Source organism: Lithobates pipiens, unplaced genomic scaffold (genome assembly GCF_037356315.1).
Source record: "Lithobates pipiens isolate NorthernLeopardFrog02 unplaced genomic scaffold, aLitPip1_a1.2 Scaffold_11, whole genome shotgun sequence".
NCBI classification, from domain to species: domain Eukaryota; kingdom Metazoa; phylum Chordata; class Amphibia; order Anura; family Ranidae; genus Lithobates; species Lithobates pipiens.
Genome location: NW_027507696.1, coordinates 3,395,509 through 3,414,880, shown reverse-complemented (window position 1 = coordinate 3,414,880; position 19,372 = coordinate 3,395,509). Strand labels below are relative to the sequence as shown.

At 42.7% G+C, this 19,372-nt stretch overlaps 1 protein-coding gene across 1 annotated transcript in view; it reads right to left on the bottom strand.

The window, feature by feature from the left end:
• Positions 1–19,372, bottom strand: part of DBH (dopamine beta-hydroxylase) — a 107,843-nt gene that overhangs the window by 39,402 nt on the left and 49,069 nt on the right. The window contains exons 7-8 of the mRNA XM_077468191.1: positions 2,396–2,539; positions 698–736 (exon numbers count right to left, since the gene is read on the bottom strand). Coding sequence (XP_077324317.1) covers positions 698–736; positions 2,396–2,539 — 183 coding nt within the window. The remainder of the gene's footprint in view (positions 1–697; positions 737–2,395; positions 2,540–19,372) is intronic.

The window sequence follows — 19,372 nt, the reverse complement described above, 5'->3', positions numbered from 1 at the left end:
ATCGCCATAGCTGAACTCCTCCATGCCTCTTATCAGTTTAGTTGCTCTTCTCTGCATTTTCTCTAGTTCCCCGATATCCTTTTTTTGAACTGGTGCCCAAAACTCAACTGCATATTCAAGGTGAGGTCTTACTAATCATTTGTACAGGGATGAACAGATGTCTCTCTCTCTCTGGAGTCTACACCTCTTTTGCTACAGGAAAGGATTTTGCTCGCTTTGGAAACCATAGCTTGGCATTGCATGCTATTATTAAGCTTATGATCTAGCAGGACACCCAGATCCTTCTCCCCCATTGATTTCCCCCCCCCCCCCAGTATGTATGCAGACTCTTGGCCCCCAAGTGCATAACTTTACATTTATCAACATTAAACATCATTTGCCACATAATTTCCCAATTAAACAATGCATAGCTTGATGTCAAGTGCAAAAAACTGAAATGGTACCTTTAATCCCAGAACCTATATCATTTATAAATATATTCAAAAGTAATAATATATTTTATATCTCAAGTTAGAGGAATCCTGTAATCCAAGGAGAGAACTGGGCAGAGCAGTGTCACCTTCCCCACAACAATCTTGTGAAATACAGTAATGTTTAACAATTCAGAAAAATATTTCTCAAAATTATTTTTGTATCCCACTTGTGATTTGTTTTTAAAGCAATATGAAAGAATGTAGCACAATATAATCTGACTTACTGGCAAGACTTGGACGGGCTTCTTTAGCATCCTGATTTCCTGTTGGCAGTAAAATAAAATGTGTGAGGGCAAATTAATTCACAGCAAACAGAATTTTAAAATGGTCTGCGGAATGCCAGTGAGTTGTATATAATCACTATCCACCATCATTTTGTCTCAGAATAAAACTCCACTTTTAAACTTTTTCCCCAAATCACTTTATTGCACATTTCAGTCCATTTCTAAAGATGTTGTCACCTTTTCTCATATGCTGTTCCATGTGCTGCCTCTGAGGGTTTAAAGATTTAAATTGTGAATGCAAATCCCATAATGCCACTCACTCAGTAAGTGTCACGTGTGCACATACTCATTGTCATTTAAAAGATGGGTTAAATGGACACTGGCAGGAACAAACAGACAGGAATTCCTGACCTTTATAACCATTCCCATACGGGTCGGGGATGCTTTTGATAAGCCTGTGGTGATGTGCCCCTGAAGTGGGGTGCCTTACTTTCACTGTGATTTAATCACTTTGATGTTTGGCACCTTGGTCACGTCACCATAACACATGCCTTTTCACACCTGCCTCTAGGGCCGGGCCTTTTGGCTAGGACCAGAGGAATTTTTGATTCCTGGCTGGAGGGCCTGGCCATTGTATTACACAATGGCCACTCTTTTTCACTCTCCTCGTCACTATCCCTTCCCCACTTTATTTTTTTTTTTGAGTGTTGTGTGTCACGTTTTATGTTGTCACTGCACGTGTGGCGAGTAGGGTGTTGGTCCTCGGGCCAACCCTGAAAGTCTTGTGGGAGGGTGGACATAGGCCTTCTGGCTTGGTTCGCCCTCTCTCTCTGGGGGTCTCCCTTCGGGGGGGAGACCCTACCCAAGTACCTGGGTGGGTCTGTTTCGGCAGACCTTCCGGAGAAAGGCGGTCGTCTGGTTTTTGCCAGATGGGCCATGTATGGTACCTCAGTCCCCATCTGGAGCCTAACGCCCCGGAGGATCAGGGTAAGGTCCTTCCTCGTGGAGGACAGTGGTACATCTGTTGCACGTTTTTGTGTTCACTCTTGATGTGTGTGAACTTTTTTTGGCACCAAGTGGAAGTTTTTGGGTGTGTTTTGCACACCACAGGCTTTTCAATAGAAAAAAAAACAAAAAACATTCCCATACGGAAAGTACCACAGTTTTGTAGCAAGCAATGAACCCCCAGAAAGAGGAATGGGACCTCAAAACATTTTCACCCTGTGACATAGGACTAGAAGAAGGACCCAAAGAATATTTTGACTAATGACGACTCCAAGCCAGAACAAACCATTTCAGAAAGAGATTGTACTAACACTCTCTGAGCCCCTGTGCTTGCTCGGGCTTGGAGTTCTCGGGAGAATGACTCCAATGTCTGACCTCCTTCAAGTTCTACTCTGACCATCTCCCCGTCAACATTCCTCTGATGGGGATCTGGAAAAAAAGGACCTCTCCCGCTTCTTACCGCCCTTTGCCATGGAGCTGAACAAACCAGCAATCTTTCTTTCCAGTCCCGCCAATGCTGCAGTCAAGTCATCCTTAGAGACATAGGCCGAGTTTGGGCCCCCCCCCCCACTGGCCAAAATACCAGACGGATGTAGTGGCTCAGATGCACCAATCACTTTAGGTCTATCGGCAGATGCAAAGGGAGAGTTCTCACACTTCCTCTGTAGTCGCTCGGACAATGACAGTTCTTACCTGAAAATGTGGACTGAAATGTTTATCTATATTGACAATCTCAACTTCTTTGCCATCCCGGACATTTACGGTGGTCACTGTACGCCCGGTTAGGTGTGTGTGGAGCTGAGAAGCAAATATTTGAATTCCATCTGGAGGAAGTGCCTGCAATCAAAATTGGCAGCCATTGTTAAATAGAAAAATCTGACATAGAAATGTAACACTTCCCTCAAACATGTTGTTACTGTCTGTATCCCTGTTAGTGAGATTTTCCCTTCTGTCCCAGGCAGGGCAGGACTTTGGTTGGTGGGGGCCCCTGGGTTTGAGTCACTTTCGGGGCCCTGCCTTTTATACATTACCGTATTTATTGGCGTATAACATGCACCTCAAGTTTAGGAGGGAATTTTAAGGAAAAAACTTTTAGGAGGGAAGTTTAAGGAAAAAAACTTATATTTAAATGCCCATCAATGCAGCCTTACCAGTGTCCATCTGCAGCCTTGTCCATCCATCTGCACCCTTGTTCAGTGTCATTGCAGCCTTGTCAGTGTAGCCTTGTCATTTGCAGCCTTGCCCCAGTGTCATTTGCAGCCTTGCCCCAGTGTCATTTGCAGCCTTGTCATTGCAGTCATGCCCCAGTGTCATTTGCAGCCTTGTCATTGCAGTCTTGAAGTTTAAAAATGGCGCCACAGAGATACAGAGTCCTGTGTATCTCGACGGCTCTCGGGTCCTCTCGGTGGTGTAACGACATATTTGGCGACCCATCGCAGTTTGCTACGGAAGTGACATTCCGTCGCCGCCACCTTGGTACACCCCACACTCGTCCACAGTAAGGATACACTAAGTAGGGGTAAAGCGGACAGGTTGTTTTGCATTTTACAAGTATTTATTACAGTAAAGTCAGTTTATATAGTTAAATACAGTACTTAGAACTCTGACTACTTAGATCTTGAATTTTTAAAAGCAGCTGCAACCCTGCTCATCTCACAGGTTTGCAAATCTGAGAGAAGTTCGCTGCTTTTAATATTCAACATCTAAGTAGTCAGACGGAGTTGTAAGTACTGTATTTCACTATATACTAACTTTAATGTTATAAATACGTCTAAAATGCAAAACTCCGGTGAGTGTAACAACCTGTCCGCTTTACCCCTTCTCAGTGTATCCTTACTGTGGACGAGTGTGGGGTGTAGCAAGATGGCGGCGACGGAACATCACTTCCGTAGCAAACTGCGATGGGTCGCCGAATATGTAGTTAAAGCAGCCGAGTGTACTCGGCTTGGCTCACAGTCACACCCAGTCCCTGTGTTATGTCCATCATAGTGCCGGACTGGGCGTGACTGTGAGCGGAGCCGAGCCGAGTACACTCGGCTATGTATCTCCACGGGGGCCCCCTATTGGGGTGGGCCCCAATGGCTTGAGCCCAGTCAAGCCCAATGGTAAGTCCGGCCCTGGTCCCAGGAGCAATATAGGAAGTGAGGGAAAATCTGCCCTATGAAACTGAGAGAACAAAAAAGAAGGCGACCCTTTCTTGCTTTATTAAGACAGCATATTTTAGCTGGGGGCTAAGGATAGATTTAGATAGATAGATTTAGATAGATAGATTTAGATAGATAGATTTAGATTTAGATAGATTTAGATAGATAGATTTAGATAGATATAGATAGATAGATTTAGATTTAGATAGATTTAGATAGATAGATTTAGATAGATATAGATAGATTTAGATAGATTTAGATAGATAGATATAGATAGATAGATTTAGATAGATTTAGATAGATAGATTTAGATAGATAGATTTAGATAGATTTAGAAAGATTTAGATAGATATAGATAGATAGATTTAGAGTCTCAGGGTCAGGTCAGGTGACATGTTAAATTCCAAACGACGTTCATTGGGAATCTAACAGGTTAACTTTTACTCAAGGAGCCCCAAATTAAACTTGTTGCGATTCTTCCAGTTTTCAAACCATCTGCGGCAAACATGTCAGTCTGCTTTAAACACCTGACTGTAATTATAACCTTAAAGCAGAGGAAAAAAAATAAAAATTTGTGTTTTCCCTATGCTGCTCAATAATTAATGCCTCCCCGCTTCATTTAAATGTTGTTTCTGCCTGAACGGACAAGGTGGGCCGATCAAGGAAATGGGGAAGGATATGGAAGCTTTCTTTGCAGAAAAAAAGAACTTTATTTTATCAGTAAAGCCTCAGTTATAAAATATCCACCAGCAGCTCAGCAGCTGTTGCGGAACTAAAGGACTCAGCAGAATCTACTAGCCAAGACAATCCAATGGCTATTTTCTAATTACGATTTTCCAGCTGTATTAATGAAATACATCATTAAAAATGAAACAATGTATTCTTTCAAAATTTGAATAGAAACAGGATTCTTAAACACTGACATTTATCTATAGGAATATATACATTAAAATGAATGTAAATTCTCTCCTATACCCAGTGAAGTGAATAGCCTCAGATGATACACAGAGAATAAACACATTTCCCTACATAAGTTGTATTTGTATATCTGCTGTCTTCAGCTTTATATGCTGGTTAGAAAGTGAACATTGTGTTAGATTTTTTTTCTTCCCGTTTCAGCTGTGGGAGTGGCGTCTTGGCACACACTGTGTGAGAGCTGATTGGAGGAAAGGCACACACCCCCCCCCAGCTCCACATAGTCAAAGGAAAGGCAGATACTTGCAGAGCTGTTCTGTGAATAGACAAGCTCTCTGCTAACCTATTTATAGCACCCACCCCACAAATTTCGAGCTGCTTTTAACTCCTCTGTAAGAGCTTGTCAGAAGTTATCATGCTGATAACAGAAGCACAGAGCAGCATAAAGACCGGGCTTTGGAGAGAGATATGTAAACATTACAGATTTATGGGCGGCACAGTGGTGTAGTGGTTAGCACTCTCACCAAGCAGTAAAAAGGGTTGCTGGTTTGAATCCCAACCACGACACTACCTGCCTGGAGTTTGCATGTTCTCCCTGTGCCTGCATGGGTTTCCTCCGGGTACTCCAGTTTCCTCCCACAATCCAAAGACATGCAGGTAGGTTAATTGGCTTCTGTCCCAAATTGGCCCTAGTATATGAATGGGGACCTTGGATTGTGGGCTCCTTGAGGGTAGGGACCGATGTGAGTGTGCAATATACAGGTATAGGGACAATTGTAGAAACTCACTCAGGTTGAACTGGATGGACTGGTGTCTTTTTTCAACCTTACTAACTATGTAACTATGTAACTATATGCCAGGTCAAATTTCACGAATCAGGTTTACATCCACTTTAGTGATTTGTTTTATGTGTATATGTGTAATCCTTATGTGTGTAAGGATTAAAAACAATTAGTCATTTAGGATCACCCCAATACTTCAGTAGTCATTCTTAAATTATTTTAATATGCAGGATTAGTTATTTTTCATATTAGCCCCTTAGCTAATTTGAGGATGGTTCTGGAGACTGATAGTCAATACAGAGAACCCCCCCCCCCCCCTAAGGTTTGATATTTATTGTTCTGTGAACCTCATTATCTCATGTTGATTACATATGCTGCCTCCCAGCTTGTGAGTTTACACAATAGAAACAAATCACAGAGCCGAGCCATACAGTGTTTTACAATCCTCCCAACCATGGAAAGTTATTGTTATCAGCAAGAGATCAGGAAACTGACTACAGCAAGTGTCGGACCTCAGCTCTCACTTTTAGCTCCAGAGTTTTCCTAAAAGATAGGTAAAGCCACATAAGGGGCAAATTTGAATCACTGGTAAGTAAGCCTACACATTTATATTAACTGTAGACTGAATATTCGGGTTCTTGTAGAAGCTGAATCTTTCTTGGTGTTCCTTATCAGCAGGGCTGGACTGTGACAAAAATTTGGCCCTGGACTTCATCCAGACCGGCCCACTTTAATTTTGCAAACAGGCAAAAAACAGTATATAAACTGTACGCAATTGGGCAAAAAAGCACCCAGAGAGCCCCCCTTACATCAGGGTCCCCAGAGAGCCCCTCACTTACATCAGGATCCCCAGAGAGCCCCCCAATTACATCAGGATCCCCAGAGAGCCTCCCCTTACATCAGGGTCCCCATATAGCTTTCCCCTTATATCAGAGTCCCCAGAGAGCCCCTCTTACATCAGAGTCCCCAGAGATCATCTGCCTAACATCAGGGTCCCTAGAGAGCCAACCCCTTACATCCGGGTCCCCACAGAGCCCCCCCTTACATACGGGTCCACAGAGAGCCTCTCTCTTACATCAGGTTCCCCAGAGAGCCCCTCCTTACATCAGGGTCACCAGAAAGAGGGCAGGTAGTGGGCCAGGACCCTGTGGTTGGGGACTCCTGGACAGACTCGGGGCTATGGGCTCCAGATTCAGGGCTATAGCCCCAAAAGTCCCCCCCAGCAATGCCCCTGGCTGTCACTGAAACCGGCCCACTGAGCCATCGGCCCACCGGGAAACTCCCTACAGTCCCTATGGCCAGTACATGCCTGCTTATCAGGAACCTTTTTTTAAAGCCTATCCTTCCTGCCAAACCAGAATGAGCTTCTGTTATCCAGTGCAAACGCATGAGCTTAATGCCTTTATTTTGTAGCAAGGAGTTGGCCAAACTGCAGGTCCCAGGCTTTACAGGTCAGACAGACCTCTCAGCGAGTATAACAATGTAGTGCGTAAGCAGAGAAGAATCCAGGCCGCGAGCCTGGCAGTCCCCAGGTGTCAGTATAGTAGGAAATTAGTGACACATCACTGACACACCAGTCCACAGCAGGAGATGAGAATTTAGCCTCTGAAAGCCACACTGCTCAGCTGGCGTGAATAATTCATGCGCACTTCCAGTTTACCTTGAAAGCAACGTGTCACGGTAAAGTTTGGATTTCTGGATGTTAAGAGTTCTGAGCATAATTTTGATATACAACCCGATGGGATGTTTGTGAAATCTATAAACTTCATCAATGCTCTAAAATAGAAAATATATACTCTATTTTGTAGTGAGTACTGATAGAGCTTATAGATACTGCTAAAGTCCTATAGACCTATATGTCAACATTATTTGAAAAAGTTCTCCGACGGGTATCCGTTCAGATTTCTCACATTTATAGAACCAACATCCCAAGAAGAAACATATACCGTATTTATCGGGGTATAACACGCACCGGCGTATAACACGCACCCCAAGTTTAGGAGGGCATTTTAAGGAAAAAAGTTTTAGGAGGGAAGTTTAAGGAAAAAAAAAAACTTACATTTAAATGCCCGTCAATGCAGCCTTATCAGTGTCCATCTGCAGCCTTGTCCATCATTGCAGAATGATCAGTGTCATTTGCAGCTTTGCAGTGTCATTTGCAGCTTGTCCAGCACCGTTTACAGCCTTGTCCATGTTTAAATTTCCCACCGCCGAGACAGACCGAGCGAGCGCCTAAAAATACCGAGCCGACTTGCTCGACTCCGCTCGTAGTAGTCCCGCCTCCCTGCTGTTTCTCTAGCGAGCGCTGCCGAAAAAGACCGAGCCGTCTGTACTGTGTATTCGGCTGGGCTCCGCTCGCCCAGTATGGGTGGGACGCCGAGCCGAGTACACAGTAGAGTCGGCTCGGTTTTTTTCGGCAGCGCTCGCTAGAGAAACAGCAGGGAGGCGGGACTACGAGCGGAGCCGAACAATTGGCTCGGTATTTTTCGGCCGCGCTCTGTATTTTTCGGCGGCGCTCGGTATTTTTGACTCGCAGACAGTGGGGATCGGCGTATAACACGCACCCACGACTTTCCCCCGATTTTAAGGGGGAAAAAGTGCGTGTTATACGCCGATAAATACGGTATACACAAAAGGTTTGGAGGTAGGGGACTTTTACGGTACCAAAAGGTGAAAAACAAAAACAGTATAATAAAAAAATATAAATTTATTCAACAATTACCAAAATTTCACAAACATGTAAAACCTGACATTTATTACAAATTCCTTATGGTCTATAACAGAAACCTGATATAAAGAAACAGGTAACATTCTATTATGAACCAACATAATCTCCATCCCAACATGTTCAAACATTGGAACATATTGGGATGGAGATTATGTTGGTTCATAATAGAATGTTACCTGTTTCTTTATATCAGGTTTCTGTTATAGACCATAAGGAATTTGTAATAAATGTCAGGTTTTACATGTTTGTGAAATTTTGGTAATTTATATTTTTTTATTATACTGTTTTTGTTTTTCACCTTTTGGTACCGTAAAAGTCCCCTACCTCCAAACCTTTTGTGTCTATAATGCCGCGTACACACGATCGAATTGTCCGGCGTACTTAGTCCGCCGAAAATGCATTTCACCAGACAATTCGATCGTGTGTGGGCTTCAGCGGACTTTCTCAGCGTAAAGTCAGGTGGACTAAGAAAGTATTTTTGCAGTCCAATCTTTCCGCCGGACTTCAGCGGACAATACGTTCGTCAGTATGCTAGTCCGGCGGACTAAGAATGACGCATGCTCAGAAGCAAATTACGAAAAGGAAGCTATTGGCTACTGGCTATTGAACTTCCTTTTTCTAGTCCCGTCGTACGTGCTGTACGTCATCACGCTAGCAAACGCCGGACTTTCTGTGTGTCCGTGTGTGGCCAAGTCCATTCGGTAGAAAGTCCGCCGGACTATCCGCCGGATTGTTTGCCGGACTAAGTACGCCGGACAATTCGATCGCGTGTACGCGGCATATGTCAACATTATGTTTACATATTGAAATAGGGATGCTAGGATGTTGGTATTTGCCCAGAAATTATACAGGGATTAAAATCCCCCCGTAAAGAGAATTAAAGCCTTTGATTATTTTAAATGGCCAAAGTTGGATAATGTTTACTTACCAGGCAACAGATTTTAAAAATTTGTCTGACATTTGTGGCTACAATCTCTTTCTAATAATGCCCAGGAGACCATCAATCAAGTCATTTCAGAAGCTGAGATTCCCCTAGCTATTAAATCACCAAAATCAATAAAAACACCTAGTCAGATGGTTTTTATTTTAAAAATATTCCTTGTTTTCAATATCGCACTTGACTTTTCTCTTCAGTACCCTTAAAACAGGAGCCTGGCTCTCCTTTTCTTGCTTGCAGGTGCACATGATTATGATATATAGCTATAATTCTCAAAGGTACATGACATCGGACCCACAACAGTTATGTCTAATTTACTTATTGAATTGTGTGCACACCCTTCCTCTGGTTTTACTGGGGCATGTACCATTCCCTTTTTTGTGGTGGCTTTTGAGCGCTTCTCTGTTTTTATTTATTTTCTCTTCCCCTTCTCCTGTCCTGTTTTTCATTGCCAAATCATAAAAATGGGTCTGTTACTGTACCTCCTATCCTGATCTAGTTTATTATTTTGTACTGTGTTTTGTTTTGGGTACCGTATAAATAATCTTTCCATTGCACTGTTTTGATCTCTTTTTCATATATATTCCTCATTGACAGTATGTATTATTATGGAAAGCCTTTACATTTATGTCCTTATGTATGTTTGTACCCTGGTATTGTGTCGGCCAATAGACACATTGAAATGTGAGTGCAATACGTTTTTTTAATTGATTTTCCATTAAAGTTAAAACGATTTTACGCTATATTGGTTCCATTTAATTTTGTATGAATATATGGACGTTGAGGAATTGCTAACGGGAGGAATGCGTTGTGGATTGGTTATCCGTTGAATGAACCGAAGGCTTACTGATTGGGGACATCTGGTGAGTGGCCATTCTGCTTGGTGACGGTGGCACAGTTTTGGTTATTTTAGTTGACACAAGTGGACTTTTGATTAGAAGATGATCAGTGATTAAGACGGCACAGTTGGAGCAATCGAATTAAAATATCGCACAATAAGGACGCTATATTTTTTGCAATTATAAATTAATGTTTTGTGTATATATTTTGGATAATATGGGGGCACAGTGATTATTTAGTGAATATAAGTATTATTAAGCATACTCTATTGAGAAGGGGGGTAGTATAAATAGTGAGTGGGAGGCGCAATCCCCTAAAGATATATATTGTACCCTGGTATTTGTCTGAATAAAAAGTTACTTGAATCTAATTTTATGAATGTGGACCGAAAATTGTCGGGGAAAGTTCTTGGTTCCTGGATCAACAAATATCTTCAGTCCCTCATCCACAAGGACCAAGTAGGGATTGTCCCTAAATGTCAGGCTAGTGATATCCAAAAGACTATCTATCCTAGTCACCGCTTGCATCAACGCAATTTTCCAGGTTTCCTGTGATATTTTAAAAGGCGTTCGACTCCCTCTCCTGGAATTATCTACGTGTTGTATTACAGAAAGGTTCCCATTTCATCTGGGCATAAACCTTTGTGTGATAAAAACACACTTTCTGTAGCACACCAGTGCTTATCGTTGCAAGGTACATTTGCTGAATTTGAGACTTTACACTTTGGAGTGGCCAAGTTTTTTCTTGAAATGTTTCAACCACACAGGTCTCAGGATAAATAAGAAAGGATAAGTCCTTTTATGCAGTGGGAGCTTTCCCTGCTCTTAATATATGAATCGTAAGTATTGTATGTCAACTAGAGTGTGGGCCAAATGAGCAATGGCACATAGCTTTTATATTATATATATATATATATATATATATATACATATACATACATACACACAGTGCCTTGCGAAGGTATTCGGCCCCCTTGAACTTTTCAACCTTTTGCCACATTTCAGGCTTCAAACATAAAGATATAACATTTTTATTTTTTGTGAAGAATCACCAACAAGTGGGACACAATTGTGAAGTGGAACGAAATCTATTGGATTTTTGAAACTTTAACGAATAAAAAAATGAAAAGTGGGGAGTGCAAAAATATTCGGCCCCCTTGCGTTAATACTTTGTAGAGCCACCTTTTGCTGCGATTACAGCTGCAAGTCGCTTGGGGTATGTCTCTATCAGTTTTGCACATCGAGAGACTGAAATTCTTGCCCATTCTTCCTTGCAAAACAGCTGGAGCTCAGTGAGGTTGGATGGAGAGTGTTTGTGAACAGCAGTTTTCAGCTCTTTCCACAGATTCTCGATTGGATTCATGTCTGGACTTTGACTTGGCCATTCTAACACCTGGATACGTTTATTTGTGAACCATTCCTTTGTATATTTTGCTGTATGTTTGGGATCATTTTCTTGTTGGAAGATAAATCTCCGTCCCAGTTTCAGGTCTTTTGCAGACTCCAACAGGTTTTCATCCAGAATGGTCCTGTATTTGGCTGCATCCATCTTCCCCTCAATTTTAACCATCTTCCCTGTCCCTGCTGAAGAAAAGCAGGCCCAAACCATGATGCTGCCACCACCATGTGTGACAGTGGGGATGGTGTGTTGAGGGTGATGAGCTGGGTTGCTTTTATGCCAAACCTATCGTTTTGCATTGTGGGCAAAAAGTTGGATTTTGGTTTCATCTGACCAGAGCACCTTCTTCCACATGTTTGGTGTGTCTCCCAGGTGGCTTGTGGCAAACCTTAGACGAGACTTTTTATGCATATCTTTGAGAAATGGCTTTCTTCTTGCCACTCTTCCATAAAGGCCAGATTTGTGCCGTGTACGACTGATTGTTGTCCTATGGACAGACTCTCCCACCTCAGCTGTAGTTCTCTGCAGTTCATCCAGAGTGATCATGGGCCTCTTGGCTGCATCTCTGATCAGTCTTCTCCTTGTCTGAGCTGAAAGTTTAGAGGGACGGCCAGGTCTTGGTAGATTTGCAGTGGTCTGATACTCCTTCCATTTCAAAATGATCGCTTGCACAGTGCTCCTTGGGATGTTTAAAGCTTGGGAAATCTTTTTGTATCCAAATCCGGCTTTAAACTTCTCCACAACAGTATTACGGACCTGCCTGGTGTGTTCCTTGGTCTTCATGATGCTCTCTGTGCTTTCAACAGAACCCTGAGACTATCACAGAGCAGGTGCATTTATACAGAGACTTGATTACACACAGGTGGATTCTATTTATCACCATCAGTCATTTAGGACAACATTGGATCATTCAGAGATCCTCGCTGAACTTCTGGAGTGAGTTTGCTGCACTGAAAGTAAAGGGGCCCGATCATTTTGCACGCACCACTTTTCAGTTTTTTATTTGCTAAAAAAGTTTAAAATATCCAATAGATTTCGTTCCACTTCACAATTGTGTCCCACTTGTTGGTGATTCTTCACAAAAAATTTAAATTTTATATCTTTATGTTTGAAGCCTGAAATGTGGCAAAAGGTTGAAAAGTTCAAGGGGGCCGAATACTTTCGCAAGGCACTGTATGTATGTATATATATATAGGCTTATAGGGGTTATCAATCATATATTATTTTTTTTATTTACTATTTAAATTGATATTATTATTAACCCCTATACCTACTGAAAATTGCTCAATCATAATGGTAATGGTACATACTAACTATCGTCACAGGACAACCTAATCGGGCCCCCCTAATATTACATAATCCCACTAATTTAAGAGGCAGTTAATTTAGTCCCTCATACTTACATAAACCACCCCCTCCGATGAGAATGTAATGAAATCCTTGATCTTATGGACTTTTCCTTTGGCGGTAGCTGTAAATTCCTTCCGTTTCTTTACATTGCTCCTTTTTGTGGTTTTACACGCTAGGCATCTCCCACGTGAATAAAAGCCAGTTAAAAACGGTGTAAATGTTCCTATCCCTTTAACAGGGGGGTCAAGTATACCTGGGCCATATATATGCCTTAAACTGTGTGCCTTTTTATAAACAAATGTAGGGAATGGGGGAAGGGCTACCCCCAAATCCCTTACCCTCAGTAATATCTCCCAATGTTTTTTAATTCGATTTTCAATTTTATTCTTTTGGATATTATAGCCTAATACTACCCTAAAATCATCTCCTATTTTGCCTTCATCTCCTGCTTTATCTTTAATTGCCAGTAAATCCTTCCTGTCCATTTTTTTTTAAACTATTTCTAATTGCTTTTGATGAATATGTCTTTATAACCTTTTTGTCAGGACTTATCTCCAAACTGGGTTGCCCGCCCCATGAATTCCTCTTTTCTGGTACAATTTTTCCTTAAGCCCACAAATTGTCCCCTTGGTATATTCATTAAGTAGATATCTTTACCAAGCAGTAGTTTTAAATATATTGTATGGGTTAATAGGAAGTTATTTTAATAAAAGTAAGTCATTTGATTGTTATTCGGTTCTAATAGGGTTAAAGCATCATAGAGATAAGTATTGGGCATATAATATGTCAGAATGCGATAGTGGTGTAGAATACGGAGCGGTACTATTGTTTAGAATGTGTAGATTGTACTCCGGGCGGTTACCACGGCAGGGGAAAGTGGTGTGGAATTATGTGTATATATATATATATATATATATATATATATATATATATATATATATATATATATATATATATATGAATATAAGTGATATTTTTCACTATTTCATGTGATTGTCGGAAGTAGGCACCTCTGAATACACTCTAGAAACTCTAGACTGCCAGGAAGAAGCCCGTGAGGTTACTATAGCATCTATAGGGTATTTAAGGGCTCAGAGGAAGCGGCCCGGCCATCTGCTGAGGAAGACCAATCAAAGGTCAATACGTGTGCAGAGGGGAGGAAATTGCACTTGTGTCGGGTCACCTAGAGGCCAGGTGACAGATGCACACCGTAGGGATCAGGAGTGTACCGCAAGGTTGTGGAGCCTATGGCTGACTGCTGCGGATGGGAGTCCAGGTGATAAGGAAGGCAGGGCCGCCGGAACACCAAGACGGATCCCACCGGGGTTAGAGAGTAAGATTCCCTGGGGTGCGGAGTCTAAGAGCCAGCAGGTGTTCACCAGAGCCTCTAGTGGTGAGGATGGACTGGGCTGCAACTGGCTCCAGGTCACGACCCCCAGGGTCCCCCAGCTCACACCCACAGTAGGCAACAGGAGGATAGTGGGGATAAAGCCAAGGTCAGGGCCACAAGCAGACAAGGACAGCAGAGTTCACGCCAAAGGTTCAGGCTCACAGGCAAACAGGGATAGTCAGGGACACGCCAAAAGGTCAGGATCACAGGCAAACAGGGATAGTCAGGGACACGCCAAAGTTGGTAACAGAACAACAGAAGAGCATAACCATGACAACTTGCAAGTGCAGTTACTGTAGATCTGAGGGGAAGATCTGAAATGAGGGGAAGCTCTGCTAATTTTATTATCCAATCGTGCAAGTTAAAATGCTGTTTTATTTTATTTTACTTGCATGTCCCCCTCAGATCTACAGCGACTGCACTTCCAAGTGCACTTGGAGTGCAAAGTGGATTTTCCTTTCGTAATTAACCCCCATGTATCCTGTTTCTTTAATTGCATAAAACTGGAGCGTTTTCCACAGAAGTGGAGGAAAAATCAAAGGAGCGGAGCTCTATGTAGGAGAAATGGCTCTGTATTCATTGAGAAATATGGGAGGAGGTTGAAGCAGAGAAGGGCAGATGGTGAACAGCTGATCGACAGAGGGTCCATAGAGGAGTGGGAGTAAAGATTTATTTCTGAGTCTATCTAACTCATGCTTGAGGTGAGGTGGAGGGTATATAACAGCTGGTGGAGGGCGCACAATCAAGCATTGTTTATTGTTTATAAGAGAAGCAAGGTGGTGAACGATACAAACAGAAGTTTAAAGCCCTTAAGAAGTCACTTATATTTGAATTCACAACAGAACTTTATTTAACGGGAGATTATAATGATTGTATTTTTTATACTTTTATTTGCACAATTTTGTTGATATTATGCCGCGTACACACGATCGAATTGTCCGGCGTACTTAGTCCGGCAAACAATCTGGCGGATAGTCCGGCGGACTTTCTACCGAACAGACTTGGCCACACACGGACACACAGAAAGTCCGGTGTTTGCTAGCGCGATGACGTACATCGGCATGAGGCGGTCCTTAAGTGGTTAAGCAGGCTATCCCCACTACAGTCTATTATGAATGCTGCTGCTAGACTAATACACCTCACTAATCATTCCGTGACTGCTGCCCCTCTCTGCCAATCCCTTCACTGGCTTCCCCTACCCCACCGTGTAAAATTCAAAATGCTAACCATAACATACAAAGCCATCCACAACCTCGCCCTCATCTACATCACCAACCTCATCTGCAGATATCGCCCAAATCGTCCCCTCCTCTCCTCCAATGACCTCCTGCTTTCTAGCTCCCTTGTTACCTTCTCTCATGCTCGCCTTCAAGACTTCTCCAGAGCCTCTCACATCCTCTGGAACTCCCTGCCCCAGTCTGTCCACTCAGCCCCTACCCTGTCCACCTTTAAGAGTTCCCTGAAAACTCATTTATTCAGGGAAGCCTATCCCACACCCACCTAACAACTGTCCCCGAGCCACCCCCATCAAATCATTCTCTGCAGCTATTACCTTTTGTACCACCACCCCCTCCCTTTAGAATGTAATCTCTACAAACAGGGCCCTCCTGTACCTTTTGTATTGTACTGTAATTGTGTTGTCCCCCTATACATTGTAAAGCGCTGCGTAAACTGTTGGCGCTATATAAATCGATAATAATAATATGTATACACACACTATGGTGCCCACATGTCCCGGATTGCCCCGCAATTCACATTTGTGTCCCGTGCCCCGGGCACCTTCATTCCAGGACAATACAGTGTCCCGGAATGAAATGAGGACACATAGCCACCCTAATAGAAGATTGCTAAACTGGTTGCTAGGGCCACCCCGCCTGGTGTCTAGCAACAAGTGATGTCACATTCGCAGAGTCTCAGAGCAAGGCTGAGGGGAGCAAGACCTTTACCCAGTGCTGCCCTTAAAAGGTGAGCAAATGGAACCTGATTGGAGCGGGTCAGATGACAAGTCGGGGGCACTGGGGCTGGGGACAGTACAGTAATTAATGAGGCTGACAAAGGGGAGCCCTGCCCTGGGGGGGGGGGCAATAAAAAATGAGGCTGACAAGTGTGGGGGCAATAAAAAAAATGAGGCTGACAAGTGTGGGGGCAATAAAAAAAAATGAGGCTGACAAGTGGGGGCAATAAAATGAGGCTGACAAGTGGGGGCAATAAAATGAGGCTGACAAGTGGAAGCAATAAAATGAGGCTGACAAGTGGGGGCAATAAAATGAGGCTGACAAGTGGGGGCAATAAAAAATGAAGCTGACAAGTGAGGGCAATAATATTAGTCTGACAAGTGGGGGCAATACAAAATATATATGTAGAGAATGTATACCACCTGTCCAAACTGGTGACCACTATTTGCTTTTGTTTTTCCAAAAATTGGCAAAAAAAGTATCAAAAATCAGCTTTTTTTTGGCTGGCGCGAGGGCGTGCGCGCTTGGCGTCCCTGAATGGCAGTTTGGAAATGTGGTCACCCTAACACACATTATATATATGTATACACATAAATATGACAGGGGGACATGGTTACAGTGTTGGGGGGTCTGAACGAGGTATAAGGAAGTTAAAAACTCTTCCTTGTTCCCCATCAGATCACCTGAGATTCTCTCTTCACTCCCAGATTCTCCACCTCTGAGCTGGTGAATCGGGGGAGGGTGAATTTTGACACAGATCGCAGCTTCATAAACTGGCCATTAGTGTGTCAGTCAATGAGGATTCTCAGTGTGCGGAGATCATCGGCGGGAGAACATGTTCAAACACTTCTCCCCCCGATTATCTCGGTTTCACAAACCGTTTATGGACTGTGATCAGCGGCGATCCTCGGGATCACCACTGTTCACTGCTTCATAAACGGACACCATATTGATGCACAGTATTGTGTATTTGTTAACCTCTTAAGGACCGCCTCCTGCACATTTACGTCGGCAGAATGGCACGGCTGAGCACAATCACGTACAGGTACGTTGCTCTTTAAGTGCCCAACCGGTCCTGAGCTCCGTGACCATGTGACCCGCGGACCCGATCGCCGCTGGTGTCCCGCGATCGGGTCACAGAGCTGAAGAACGAGGAGAGGTCTGTGTAAACAAACCTCTCCCCGTGCTTCCTACTGTGGCTGTCACCGATTGTCTCTTCCCTTTTATAGGGAAAGACGATCTGTGACGTCACATGCCAGGCCACGCCCCCCTAAAATAAAAATAAAAAACACACAAACGTCACACATAACCCCTCCTCGCCCCCTAGTGGTTAACTTCTTCACTGCCAGTGTAATTTACACAGGAATCAGTGCATTTAAATAGCACTGATTGCTGTATAAATGACAATGGTCCCAGAAATGTGTCAAGAATGTCTGATGTATTCGCCATAATGTCGCAGTCACAATAAAAAATCGACGATCGCCACCATTACTAGTAAAAAAAAAAAAATTTATAAAAATGCTATAAAACTATCCCCTATTTTGTAAATGCTATAACTTTTGCGCAAACCAATCAATAATTGCTAGTTGCGATTTTTTTTTACCAAAAATATGTAAAGAATACGTATCGGCCTAAACTGAGGAAAAAAAATGTTTTTTATATATTTTTTGGGAATATTTATTATAGCAAAAAGTAAAAAATATTGAATTTTTTTTCAAAATTGTTGCTCTATTTTTGTTTATAGTGCTGAAAATAAAAACCGCAGAGGTGATCAAATACCACCAAAAGAAAGCTCTATTTGTGGGAAAGAAAAGGGCGCCAATTTTGTTTGGGAACAACGTCGCATGACCGCGCAATTGTCAGTTAAAGCGACGCAGTGCCGAACCGCAAAAAGGGGGCCTGGTCCTTTGGCTGCAAATTGGTCCGGGGCTTAAGTGGTTAATTTGCACTTAGCACTTTAGGAAAGTTAGGGGTGGAGCTGATTGTTTTATATGCACAATGCCTGCTTGTTTGAAGTCATTAATCAGGAACCATTGATCACTGGATCAGTATGACAGCTAGGCAACTTGTATAGTCAGAAGGAGAGGTCAGTAATGGCCGCTTGCACACAGCATTTCTTTCAGTTAGCCTGGGTTCACACTGAATGCGGGTTTGAAATAGAGTTGCCACCTCATCCCTTTAAACCCGAACACATATGAATTACACGGGTTCTGAGGCTAATTTCATGCAGATAAGGCACCAGGTGAGTTCAATTATCACCTTAATCAGCCACAGAAACTGTGTAATTAATATGTGTTCGGTTTTAAAGGGATGAGGTGGCAACCCTAGTTTGAAATCTGAACTCGCATGATTTCAAACTGTAATTTCAGTCCGACTTCGGGGGGGGCAATTTGAGAGAAATCTGTGCGGGTTCATGCACAGATGTCTATTGAAGTCGCCAAAAGTAGTGCAGGAACTACTTTTGGAAATCGGTGCGGCACCACAAAGTCAGGGTCGCACAGATTTGGATGTTGACATTGCCGGCCCAATGCGAATGGGCTAAAAGTTCCTTTTAAATGTAAATTTTAAGGGATTCCCACAGCTTCTTATTTTAAAATAAACATTTATTTTTTTAATCAACGCTGCACAAACTGTTGGAGCTATATAAATCCTGTATAATAATAATAATAATAAAACTGCAGCAGAGTTTTCCTTTAAACTCCACAATATTTCCAAGTGCATTTGCTTCTGCGTGACAACACATTTTGACTCCGCAATTAATTGTTACAGGGAAAGTTTTCTGTTCCAATAAAGAGATAAGTCAAAGCCATCAAACAACAAACAGATCCGCTATGTCCCGGCATGAATACATATCAAAGATTCATCACCGCTTGTGTTTCATGAGCAAGAACTGCAATCATCCGCCAAGTATTCCCTGTCAGCTTGCATTGGCGTAAATATGCGACTTGTTCGGATCTACTGCAGGTAGGAAGGGGGGGAGGGGGGTGGCAATTAACCCCATGTATGACAAAACAAAGCAGCTCCTTAGCACTTAGCTCTGCCACTCTAGTAAAGAAGATCAGGTGACATGGCTGCTAAGAATTTGACAAAAGCAGGCATGTCACTTGCAAACATATGTGGAAGACACATGCCATAATTGAACCATTAAAGGTTTGGGGTTGTTGGTTAAGAATGTATTAAGCATTTGTATAAATGGATGTTACAGTGGTTATACTATGTTAAGTGTGATGT